General features: G+C 46.1%; 2 protein-coding genes across 2 annotated transcripts; both read right to left on the reverse strand.

Moving 5' to 3' along the window:
• Positions 1–6347: 6347 nt before the first annotated feature.
• batf3 (basic leucine zipper transcription factor, ATF-like 3) lies at positions 6348–8496 on the reverse strand. Its single transcript, XM_040124493.1, has 4 exons — positions 7991–8496; positions 7542–7646; positions 7130–7174; positions 6348–6817 (listed from the first exon to the last, which is right to left on the reverse strand). Exons 1-4 carry the CDS (start codon positions 8063–8065, stop codon positions 6674–6676), a joined length of 369 nt encoding a protein of 122 aa, XP_039980427.1. The 5' UTR covers positions 8066–8496; the 3' UTR covers positions 6348–6673.
• A 2-nt stretch (positions 8497–8498) lies between these two features.
• On the reverse strand, positions 8499–13134 carry nsl1 (NSL1 component of MIS12 kinetochore complex). The gene is made up of 6 exons (XM_040124492.1): positions 12917–13134; positions 11437–11509; positions 11190–11320; positions 11007–11061; positions 9582–9649; positions 8499–9486 (listed from the first exon to the last, which is right to left on the reverse strand). The coding sequence occupies exons 1-6, from the start codon at positions 13103–13105 to the stop codon at positions 9229–9231; spliced, it is 774 nt and encodes a 257-aa protein (XP_039980426.1). The 5' UTR covers positions 13106–13134; the 3' UTR covers positions 8499–9228.
• Between the last annotated feature and the right edge of the window lie 142 nt (positions 13135–13276).

Here is a 13276-nt window from a genome sequence, read left to right on the forward strand (position 1 = left end):
AACGAAGGGAGCCCGGTCGTGCCTGGAGAGAGCCGTTCTTTTTTATCGCTGTGCAAAAAAATTTCACCGCCCCCGGTGATCACTTCACACATAAACATAGTAGCTCCCGCCCCGCCCCCTAAAAAACAAGACTAGGTAAAAACCTAGCACACGGCTGGGCCGCGTACGGATGTGCCAAATTGTGTTCAATTTGTTTACAGGGAATTTGCGGATATTTCTGCCTGCCATAAATTTGGAATGAGCAGAACTGTTGGCGCCGGTTCATTTTGAAAGAGCAACGGCCGACCGGGAAACTCGAACACTTGGCCGACCGACGGTGTAACGTAAGCACTCAGTCAGTCAGTCAGTCAGGGACAAACATTCTGGTTTATAGGGCTGACCCCGCTGATGCAGTCCTGCCAAAAAGACTAGGAAGGACGATAAGCCATTCTTGGAAAGGATCGGAGGGATCCAGCTCCCTTCGAAGAGTTTTAAAAATGTCCAAAATGGGCAAAGATTTCACAAGAGTAATGGTATCTGTGTGGGTGGGGAAGGACATAAAGCTGCTTAAAGAGGAAGAGGTAGATTAAAACCAGGGGGGGGAAATGTCGCATCCAAGACTCTCGATTTCTCAATTTTTATGTGAGATGAGTCAATAACTTCTCACAGAGTTTTGGGAAAGCTTCAGTAACATTTGCTGGAGGACTTTGTAATAATGGGGTTTCTGACATCAATAAATTGCCCCAGCTTCATGTCAAAATCAGCAATAAATCTCCTGAAAGTTAAGTCTTGCCTTCTCTGTCACACCCTGATGTCCAAATCAGTTTGAGCCGTGGTGACTGTCTAATTCCTTTCAACTTACGGCATCTGCATTTCCTCTCTGGAACCTGCACAGATTTTGGGGTGGATCACCAGCTCTGATAAAATGAGAGACTGTTTAATTTGGACCAAAGACAAATGTGCTGCATGTCACTGTGGCACGTCGTGTGCGTTGCTTCCTCAATCTTCTCATCTCAAAAAAATGTAATAGATAATCCAACTGTAGGTGTGTTTTAGGGAAGGAACAAGAAGCGGTCGGCACCGGGACCCGGCACCAGCCGCAATTACATCCTCCGGCCGTCATGTTAGGATCCCACCTCAGATCAAAGGTTCCATGTTAGTAGTCCCACGTGGGGCGGCATGCGCGTTATTTATTTACTCATTTATTTTTATTTTCTCCCCAAAGATTTCTTAATATTTGATTCCTTTTTCTTCCTCTGAGTCCAACGTTCCCTTTGACAGCTCATTGGACAGAAATCTAGGAGGCTCACCTTGATATTTAGCTTGAAAAAAAAGACGCACGCTCACATCCCGCAAATGGGCAACATTTATAAAGACACTGACTTGCGTTGCAACACTCGGTGAGGGACTTTTCCTTTAACGGCTTCCGAGGAATTTTAAAGTCCTTAATCTTCATTCAGAGGGATTCATAATCGTTCAGTGGGTACATCCGTCCCTTCTAAGAATCCACAAAGCCTTAAACTCTTAAATGCAATTGCTCTAAATAATAAACTACTGACAAGTGCAGTGATTAAATATATTGCCACAGCCTTGCTTACTCTTCCAGAGAAGTTACCAACATTTTAGTCCACAGTTCAGCAGAACTTTGTGTATATTTATTGAAGACAGACGGCGTGTCAGTGCTGGTGCACATGTGTGGGTGTGTTTTGTTTTGCGAGCGCGTGTTTCTTTTCAGTTTGTTTGTGTGGGTTGTTCAAGCGGTGGCCTCTACGTTTCTGTTCATGAGAAATTTTGAAGGAAAATATGTGTTCGTGAAGTCAATCCAACGACAGTTTGGAGCATTAGTTTTGGTTCAGATAGATCCATGGAGAAGACGCCTTCTTACGCAGGAGAAGAGAAGCGAATGGTACCAACGTTAGCACTTCATCAAAAAAACAAAACAAATACAAACCAAAAAAATAAAAAAATGCAGCTTCCTCTTTCAATTTCATGATGCCACTGTGTTGATGCAGCAGGGCACCGACTGGAAGGCTCCAGCAGAACAAACGCAGCGTCCAGCAAAAAAAGCTCACCCCCAGCTCGGCAAACCCAACATCCATTTTACCTGCCGATCAGATTTATACCCGTCTCCCGAGAATCGGCGTTTGTGTGTATCCGCGGTATGCTCCGGGTCACTTTCGGCGCTTAAAGCCACGAGTTCAGCGGACTAAATTGTTCACCTAACCCAGCTCTCCGCATGCGCTGCGTCAGGGTTAAAGTTCCCCAGAAACCCTCGCACGCAGGGGGCTGTGTATGACAGAGGCGTCGGGTGGTCTCCTTTCTTTGATCGACATCGCAATGATGCGGACCACGATGACGACTGGGCTGCACTTCCGGCACTTCTAATGCAAGGGCACCGGAGTTGCAGGGGTGATATCGAGGAGCAGTGCCTCTGTTGCTTATTGTGACTGCGACGGGGAACAGCAAAAGCTGTCATGAGGGACAAATCGCTCATTTTGTAAACCAAGAAGTTCAAGTGGATACAGCATAGAGACTCAGAAATTCTGAGTAAACTAAAGTTTTTCAGTCGAAGTAGTGAAATTAACAATTTTTGTCCTTTTTACAGTCGCGCTAAACTAAATTTGTGGCTTTCAGCCGCTGTCCGTATTTTCGGCCGATGCCGACGACAAACCCACAGCCGATGACGGGGGACTGACTGGAGTCTGCGTTTGCTTTTATTCGGGCCAAGCCGTGCCCCACCTCCTTTAACGAAACCCGACTTCGTTCCCGTGGAAGCACCGGGGGGGGGGGTCAGAGCTCTTCAGGTTGTTCGCCGCTTCACCGTTGATGGCAACCGAATCAGCGAGGTAGCTAGATGCGCTACAGTACGCTATCCGAGGCCACTTCTTCAGGGGGGGGCCCTCCCCGTCCCTTTGAAGGGTTACAGGTTGTGTTGTGGACTCAGCGGGGTGCATGACCTCACCGCTCCCAAAAAAAAAAAGCAAACAAAAACCCGTCTGTGGTCCTGGTCTCACCACCTCAAGCTGCGCACGCCCACACCATTATTTACTGCGCGTCTCTTGGCACGGCGTGGGTGGCAGGTCTGTATTTGAGAATATATTACACGGACTGTATTTGTTTTCCTGTGCGCGCGTGTTTGAGTGTGCGTTTGTGTCGCCACTGTCTGTTTTTGTGTCTGCACAGGCTAATGCGCTGCCTTCCCCAGAAACCACTCCGAGTGACGTGGCACTTCCTGCCCCGGCGGTGTTCTGCTAGGCGACCGCTGTTGTCACGACGGAGGACATTAAGACAGCTGCTCATTTAGAAACTGATCTGAGGTCTGTTTCACAGTGACTGCACCATCAGTTTCCCATGTAAGTCTTGAAGTGTTGGGCAAGCACTCGGCACTTGTTTTACCCGGCTAGGAGAGCCACACGGGTGGAGTTTAACATGCCCGGACGGTTGGGGTTTGCGCAAGATGCGTTTAACCGTAGACTGACTTAACTTTTCCGTGCCTCGTAGTAATTTTCAAAACTTTTTTATTTATTTATTTTTTTGGCATTTTCACCTGCGGCGTGCGGTCAGGTCTGACAAGCCCGACCCACCTGGCGCTCACCAAGGTAAAAGCTAAACAGAAAACAAACCAGGTAAAGCACTTGAGATGGCTCTTTGAGCAACAGCTGCCGGGAGGATCAAGTGCTTGTGTGTAAATGAAAATGACATCTGGCTTTGTGCTGGCTCCTTGAGAAACTTTTCTCTTTACATGCTACGCAAACGCTCGGTTTATAAATTTCCGCCGCACAACAAAATCACGTTATTTAGGGGTTTGATAGGCAACGGTTGATGATTCCGAATCAGAGCAGATTTAACAACGTGATACACGCCTCGCGAACGTTACACCCATGTGTGACCGCGGAACGTGTCCGGATAAATGCCAGTCGAGCTTAGAAAACCACCAATTTTTCGAAGGTATTTCCAGAATCCTCAAAGACTCTTCCAGCCAACTGGATGAAAAGTATATTCTGCTGCACAATGAATAAGATTTTCACCCCTTTCCCTAGTTCCAACTGCATTTGCTTAGGTAGTCGGAGCGACATATTTTTCCTTGCTCATGTGGTAACAGTGCAAGACGGATGTAAGCGTTGTGTATGAAAATCTAAAATGACGGAACGTAGCTTTAATTCAGCCAAACGTAACTGAAAATAAGACATGAATCTAGGTTCACGTCACACAAAGCGCGTACGCACACACAACATGTCATTTCCAGCCGCACTCGATGCGCGGATTGGGAAATACAGTGGTAACTGGGGAAAAGGATAAAAAAAAATCCTTTTTTTTTAAAATTACATCATGAAATGGGCGGAATATTTCTCCATCCAGATGACTGAGAAAAGCTGGATTCCAGTGTGAATTTATCAAAGACATGTTTGATCCCTTCTAAACAACACTGGGGGAATTCAACCCTGTCCTCCACACGGTTCCACTTAACTTATGCACCTGTCTGCCAGGTGTGCAGTAGTTACGTTTGTGTGCGTCCGCCTGTTTAGAGGAGTCTTCGTGGCGGTTTTGCTTGACCTCTTTCTGGGTGTTCCAAAGTTTGCCAGGTGTGTATCTTTTTAGGGACATTTTGCCTTTATCGGACGGCTTACTGCGTCGGTAAGGGGGACGAGACTTCCCTCTGACCTGTTTGGTTGTGCCGTGTTTCCTGGTCTCTTGCGGGTACAGGTAATTGGTGGGCAGGACCGTCCGCTTGGGCTGACTGGGAACACCTGGCCGCATCTGTTATTCTTTTTGTCTTACAAGAACTTATAAAAGCACTTTTAATACGCAACAGTCAGCCCAGTTTCCCAGAAGTCTGCAGCCGTGAAGTGGGTCAGTTCCACTTCAGTTGGCCACCCTCGGTTTGCGTCAGCATCCTCTACCTCAGGACTGAGTTTTCATTTACCGTGCCGAGGACGAGAAAGGAAAAATGAAAGAGAAACCCTGAGCGGATTATATAACAATAAAATCTGATGCGATTGCGGTGAAATTGCGGAACTCTTAACTCCCCATCGATGTAACCAAACCACAGGTTTCTGTTCCGATGCAGAGGAAACAGATTTTATGGAGCCACGTTGACATGTCTGTGACAGTAAAATGACCTAGAGACCTGTGGTTACATGAAGCAATATCCCTGAAGAACTCCTTTTCCCTCCAGCACGACTGATGATTGATGATGAATATATCACTGGAAACGTACCACGCACACGCACGCACGCACACACGCACGCACGCACGCACGCACGCACGCACGCACGCACGCACGCACACGCACACACACACACACACACACACACACACACACACACACAGGGGTTTTGCAGTTTTAATACATCAGTTGCTAAGATACTGACTTTATTCATTACTGTGTTTTTTATATTTCTTGGTCACTGAAACATGATGATTTCAAGATACTCAAAAAACTATGATGTACATTTTAATTTCTCCTTAATGTAATGTGTCATGTTATTATTATCTCCCTTGTTTTTTAAACGTTTTGTTTTTTGTTTTAAATGAACTGAAACAATTTCAACCACTCTTACAGCCGCTTCACATTTAACATCCCTCATGACGCCAGGTTTTGCCATGTCTGAAAAACCGCCTTGGCCGGCGTGTTTGTCACGGGTTGTTACACTACGAGAAGAAATTGCATCAGTGCTTATCACACTACTCCGGTGCCTTTCTCAATGACTTGCTCACTTTCTAATGAGCCTCGTCTGCAGTTATCAATGTTGTTCTGATCCAGTGTGAGTGTTGTTTTCGTATTACCGTTGGGTTGGGTGGGGTTTTTTTTTTTTTTAACCCATGGAATCTGAGCGCCTACCAACTAAGACAACGGGTGGTTAAAACCTGTAGCACTAGTTTTCTGAGGAAGAGTCTCTACTTCTTTTCTATCACTGTAGTATCAGAACATTGCTGTTTTTCTTATAGAGAGCTATGTGTAAAATTAATGAATAATAAACTACATATTTAATATGGTCAAACAGGTTTTCTGTAGCAATTCTCTGGTATTTTCTTCGGTGAGGGAAGACTGAAGTGAACTCAAGTTCACTTATGAATCATGACTTTTTCCAGAACAAATGCCTCAAGTTCATTTTTCAACTGAAAGATACATTATTAACTGTGCAGTTATGTTTTTGGTCCCGTCAGTTTCTTTGTTTGTTAGCAGAAGATCTCAATATCTCAGTAATATATAGTAGCACATAATAAATAATATACTAAAGACGAAGTGACTGTGTGATTTTATCATTTCAATTGCGTCTAATCGAACAGGTTGTGAAAGATTTTACTCCTCGGATCAACACATCACACAAACTGTATGACTTTCCTTTTTCTTTATTTTGGGGAGAGGTCAGTGGAAAATACGCATCTGGTTCTTTGTTATAACTGTGACCAGAATCAAAGCTACGCTCTCATACAGCGGGAAAAAAAAAGAAGACAAGAAAAATGGGCTTATGAAAGCTGAGAGGGGAATTAAAACCATGTGCATCAGTAATGGGGACGCCGAGCGTGGCAGAAACTATCATTGTATCTACATTATGGAAATGAGCTGCTCGTACCGCCAGAGGTGCGCGTTGCCACTTTACCCCTGCTCACGGCGAACGCGGCCCTCTGGAGGTTCGCTGGCGCACTGTGGCGCAGCGGGTCGCCGCGGTCGGAAACACCACGCCTGGCCTCAGACGGAGCAAGCCGCCGTGTCGTCCGGCTGCGGGCTGCGTGAGGCGGAGGAGGCGCGGAGGCAGGGCACGGTGGGACAGAGGGGCTCGTGGGCTCTGAGAGCTTCGGTGAGCAGGTGCTGCTCCGCAGACAGAGAATCCACCTGGAAGACAAAGCAACAAGACGATATTCACGCCGTTAATGACAGCAGTGTATTTTTTGTCTTTGTTTTGATGCATTCATGCCTAATGTAGAACACTTTGAATTGCACTTGTGTTTGAAACGCACAAATCAACTTCCTTGGCCTCTAAAGAAGTTCCTAACTCTTCCTACGTATTTTGGCTTGACAAATAATGTGTGTTACAGCTGGTGGAAAAGTCAGGGGGCTTGTCAGAAGGACACCGGGCGAGGAACGTGGCGACATGTGATCCTGCCCCCCGGCAGGGAAAACCACATCCGCGGGGACTCTGGGTACCTCTCTCCGCAGCTTTCGGTTCCTCGCCTCCAACAGCTCACAGGCCTGGAAGAGCGGAGCGGAGGGAGGAGGAAGAGGAGGAGAGAAGAAGAAATGGAAGAGGCAGAAAATCAGACACGAATGAAGGGTTTAGAGGGGAGACTTTTTTCTTTTTACATTCAGTACAGATACTCCCGTCACACATGCACCACGCATCAAACTTCGATTACTAGTCACACAGAGAACAGCTGCACCCGTGAAACGTACGTATCATTTTTTTCCTGCGGCTCTGGAGGAGCTGATAATACCACCTGGGTTATCTTCTACTCAGTGTTGAGACCTGACATTTTTATTGCCTCATCTTACAAAAATGTCCTCCCTGCCTTCCACTAGAGGAAGTACAAGAGCCACACACACACACACACACACACACCTCATGCAGCACGTCGGCTCTCTGTGCTTGTTTCTTGCGGCTCCTCTGGGCTGCAACTCTGTTCTTCTCCCTCCTCTTCAGCCTCTGGCCTTCACCGTCTGAACCCTGACACACACAATATATACACTGGCAGTAAACCTTGACTAATCCCCTCATCCAGTTGACGAGTCTTAACATTGTTTATCTGCCGTTATCACATTTTTGCCTTTTTGTAGGCTTCACTGCAACTGTTTCACATTTTCACCTGAGAGTAATTGGTCCAGATCTGCCGCTTCCCCAAACAGAAAAACAAACCTGACTGCGGGTGACCATAGAGATACTGCGCTTTAACCAGGAGAGGCTTGTTCAAAAATCCCCCACGACCTCCGACCTCCCTGTGGGATGAGGCGCAATTTCGCGGTTTTCGGCTACGGAACCGTTCTGCACCAGAAAATTGAGCGTGATCTTACCTCACATGCCTCCCAGACGTGGTTATCCTTGCTTCTCTTCTGATGAGACGGGCGGGGAGAATCCCAGTCTGACATGACAGACTTTTTAACGCATGCATCAAAATGAGAAAAAAAACAGGAGGATTATCCTGCACTCTGGCCCCGTCACGCGAGACAAAGGTGTTAGTTGTGTGACCAGGCGTCGAGTCCGGTGGCGTTAAAAGAACCAGGCAAGAAACAGGCTGCAGAGTTTCACTTCGGCTTTCTTTTCACTTTTCAATTTTGTTGCCATTTTAGAAGAAGTAGCGAGGACCGTTCACGTAAGTCATATGACTCAGGGGCCACGCTTGAACCGAACATTAGTGGTCTGCATTACAATGGACACAGGACACGGTGGTTTATCTTGACTCGATCCCACAAACACCACACGTAGCCACCAGAGGAACCAAAGGCGCATTAACCCACAGCTGAAAAAATCTTTACTTCTGCTTGAGTATCTCTTGTGGGCTCAGGGCTGAAAGCCACAGACGGGGAGTGTAGAGAGACGGACTAACACATTGTTGGTTTTCGGTTATTCTATGGACTATGCTGTCATCAAGACCAGTATAGAATACTGACAGCCTTATCCTTCAAAAAGGACGCAGGACAGGTGGAGTGTGGGCTGTAAAAAAGTTTATATCACCAGGAAACATCTTCACAGGCTCATTGAATGACCATAAACTGACAAATGCGAACGAGCAAACCGGGAGAAAGTATTTTTATACGTTATGAGCAGGATAAGAACCCCTTTTCTGATCCTGTCCTAAGGTCCTAAAGACCAGTACTTTTTACTTTTTACTCTTTAACAAATTCAGGAGATAGTTTCAGTGGCAAAATGCAAAATTTGGACAATTTTTATGGACTTTTTCTAAACGAGACAAGATTAAGATGCTTTGTGAATGTTAATATGGTAAATACTTTCACAATAAGTGCGATTTATTGGCGTATGTAATGAGAGAATCATACGTCCTCTGCCCAGCAGTTTAACTCAGTTGGATGCTGTGCAACACTTTTTGCAAATGGGGGAGCAAACAACCACTTTTGTGTAGGCTTCACCAGGTGTCAGCTTCAGAAGAACAGCGCCCTCTCGTGGCTTTGTGCCGTAATGTTATCCAGCAGCAGTAATATAAGACAGGGAACCTTAACTGTACATGTTAGACTTTGTTAGTCCATTGCATCACACCATCTTAGGTGTTCTGTGTTGTTGGCCGCAGGGAGCGTCACTCCGGTTTGCCCAGTCCCACGGGGCAGTCTGGTTTCTTGGCGAGAGGCACGTAGCAGCCTGTGGCTGCTGCTTCCTCCACGGCTCGCTTGATCGGCTGCCTGTTCCTGTTGGCTGCACCCCCAGCGGGCAGCGGAGCGTCTGGTTGGCCGCTGTAGCCGAACACTTCTCTGTGGACCTCCAGAGTGGCGTGACTCGGATTCATGTTGAGGATCTCACACAGGCCTTCGGCTTGTTTCTGCAGAGTGTTGATAGACTGCGGAAAAAGAAAAAGTGCCAATAAAAGGTTTAAACACCCGCGTATTAAATGTAGATCCGTGGATGACCATTGACACGGGTTCGCTGTGTTACCTTTATAACCTGGATGGCCTGTTTCACCATCCCAGGTGCTGCTGCTGACAAATCTTTCATGATGCTCTCTGGTGAAACAAACACACGGGAACAGTATCGTTACACCAGGTAAGCTGCCAACAGAGCAGCTTTGTTTTCTTCCACACGGTGGAGAATTTATGTAAACAAATAAACTGGGTGTTCATTTAGGCATGTAAGTATTTGGACAGTGTGTCTGTGAAGGTTCTCAGTCATCCAGGTCGGGGTATTTCTAAGTGCTATACAAAGGCGTCTGGACTTGCTTGAGGTTCTCGAAGACGTTTCACCTCTGGTTTCGAAAGGCTCCTTCAGTTCCCAGCACAGGTGGACAACGAGCCGAAACGCACGGCGAAAGCAGCCCGAGAGCTTCTCAAGGCAAAGAAATGGAATATTCTCCAATGGCCGAGTCAGCCCCCTGACCTCAACCCGACCGAGCAGGCTTTTCTCTTACTGAAGACAAAACAGACAGGCAGCAACTGAAGGCGGCTGCAGTAAAGGCCTGGAAAAGCAGCTCAAGGGGGGAAACTCGGCATTTGATGACGTCCACGGGTTCCAGACTTCAGGCAGACATCGACTGCAAAGGATTTTCATCCAAGTATTAAAAATAATCCTTATATTTACAACTGTGAGTTTGTCCAATTACATTTTAGCCTCTGAAATTGAGGGACTATGTAAAAAAATGTCTGTAATTCCTAAACGGTCGATGCAATATTTTTGTTTAGCCCCTTGAATTAAAGCTGAACGTCTACACTTCAATCACACCGCGAAGGCTTTGTTCCAATTCCACTGTGACGGTGTACAAAGGCGAAGTTCCAAAAATCGTGTCACTGTCCAAATGCCAGGGGACCTAACCCTAACCAGGGCCTGCTGCTACACTTTCACAGTCTACTGAGGTCGACTGAAACTCACAATGTGAACAAAAAGCAAAGATGCATTCAGGTATTTCAGTTCCAGGGGCGGTGTGTGTGTGTGTGTGTGTGTGTGTGAAACTTTCAAATGCTGATCTCAAAGAGAAGTAGTTCTTCCTGATTATATGAAAGTCAGAAAATGTCAAGCACAAACTGTAGATCCGTATGTATTCACAGGAGTAAGTACACAAGACTTTAAACCAGAGAGATATTAAAGACAGCGATGAAAGAAAGGACAAGATTTTCTAACTGGCGCTCAGGAAATAAAGAGTGTTACTTTATATACGATAGTGATGATAGTCTCTTTTACTATTTATATTCTTTAGATGAAGATGGCAGTGTCGAGAGAACAAAGACATCACTGTCACTGGTAGAACGATTTTCTGTTGATGTCTCTTAATTGGCAAATTTCTTTCAGAACAGCAGAGAACACCAAAGCAGCCAAATTGAAAATGTGTGTGTGTCTGTGTGTATAACGGATCGTAGGGACAGTAACTACCTTGATCTGGGTCTTTGACCACCTCTTGGGGTTCGACTGCTTGCTCATACAGCCCCTGAAAAAAAACCCACAGAAAATCAGACAGCAGCAGATGTTAGTAAAGGACAAACCAGCCCCGGACGGTGCACAGTTATAGTGATGTACCTTCTGTACCTACACACATGACTGCCCCCTGACACCCACCATGAGCTTGCGCTCAGCCTTGAGGGAATGGACCACATGCGGCAGGATCTGTCTGGGGTATGTACGGCGCCTCCTGGTGGTCTCAACAATGGTGTCGTCCAGGACGCTCTCCAGGTCGACAGCCTCATCCTCTGCCCAGTGGTGGCAGGAGGGGGAGAAACAGAAACTCTAGTTTATTAAATAGGCTTTATTTTAGTGATATCACCCTTAAACTCCTCAAACAAGTTGCAAAGAGACGGCGACTCACCTTCTACATCAGGTGCCTCCTCCCACGGCCGTCCGTTCACCAACACATTGTCCTGAACAGCCGCCTCAAAGTTCTGCACAGATACAAATAGCAGTCACTTCTGAACACACATCCGAGAAAACAGCACAATGGTCGGCGGCTCACATGAAACACAGTATCAGTAATACAGCAGAAATATGTCGTCAACTGTAAACTGAATGCACCTTTCTGATTCTATCAAATCTTATTATTGATTCATCTGGATTATTTTCACGCTTAATCCACTGTTCCATAGAAACGTCAGAACAAAGGGAGAACATTTCAATCACAATTTCTTAAAGCCCGATGTGATGTGAAAATGTCTTGTTCTGTCTGTCCAAAGTTCAAAAGTGAGACATATTCAGTTTACAATCGCGTAAGGCAAAGAAAAGCAGAACAAATCTCACATCTGGGAGGACGGTCTTGGGGAATAGTCGGTTTATTGTGCTTTAAAAAATGACTTGCCCGATTAATGGATTATTAGAAGAGTTGCAGATTCTCTCTTCTGTCCATGAAAACTTGACCGGACGTTGAAACTCTTCGCGTTTTCATTCAGCAAACGCAATAATCGCAAAACCGCGGTGAATCCCAATTTGCTTTCTTCTGGTGCGGATCGCTCCGTGTAAACAAGCCATCAGTGGCGGAGGAAGCATCAATTAGGACCTCAAGCTTCAAGCCATCAGATGAAAGCCAAGTAACTCTGGTTCCCGGACTGAGGTTACAGGGAACGAAAGGATCAGTTGAGGGCCGATCAAGCTACTTAACCGTTAAACGGCTATGCAGTCTACTCTTTTTCCTTTTCCTCTTGTGTTTTCGTGTTACTAGATTAATACAGTGCTGTACTTACTGTAGGGGCTTGCCGCTATTCTTTCACTAGTGACACTTTTTTAATCAAAAGAGCTACTGACTACCAACTAATTTGACGACCAACTAGTCCATACTTTGGTGAATCCAGTTGTCTTGTTTAAAGCTGCAACGATCAGGCGATCAATCGATTAGTCGATCGACAGAAAAAACAATCTGAAATATTGTGATAAATAAATGCTGAGTCGTTTTCTAGGCAAAAATGTCAAAAGGTTTTCTGATTGCAGCTTCTCAAACGAGAGGATTTGATACTTTTCTCTCTCTACCTTTCTTTGTTACGTGTCCTCTATCACTTTTAAGCCGAAAGTATCGGTTCACCTCCACAAATGTCAAAGGGGCCTCCAATACTGTTTCTGATTGTTGTGCGCGAATGCTAACTGAAAAAAACAAACATTAAATACGAGATTTTCCGAACGGGGTTCGGTCTGCAATTTTCTAAACCAGGGAAAGACAGGTGTGCGCGTTTCCGGAAACAAAAGTCCTCGTAAAACAACGCTCAGTGGTCCGTCGAGACGGTTCGGATAACCGAACCTTACCTGACACGGTGTCAGGAACGGTCTAAGTGACGTTAGGATGTGAGGAGTTCGGTCCAACCCACCGCCAGCAGCTCCTGCAGTAAAACTCGCCTCGTCTCCTCTGCAATGTCCGGCTGTCCGTCGAGAGCTGTCTTCAGAATGTCTTTGTATTTATGTATCTGCTCGACGACTTGCTTTTTCGACGTTACTTGCACCCTGTGTTCTCCATTCGTTTCATCGCTGGGCGAACTTTCTCGCCCCACCGTCTCCATCTTTACCGCCAACTTTGTTTATAATTTAAAAAAAAAAAAACCCAAACCGGAATTGAATGTGTCACTTCCTTGTCCGACTGCAAAGCTGCCCCCCCCCGGGACCAACACCGCTAGCATCGCAGAAGCGTTCCGCCCGGCTGCTAGCTGTGCTCCGAAAGACACATTTAATAA

This window comes from Xiphias gladius, chromosome 4, assembly GCF_016859285.1.
Source record: "Xiphias gladius isolate SHS-SW01 ecotype Sanya breed wild chromosome 4, ASM1685928v1, whole genome shotgun sequence".
Classification (NCBI taxonomy): Eukaryota; Metazoa; Chordata; class Actinopteri; order Istiophoriformes; family Xiphiidae; genus Xiphias; species Xiphias gladius.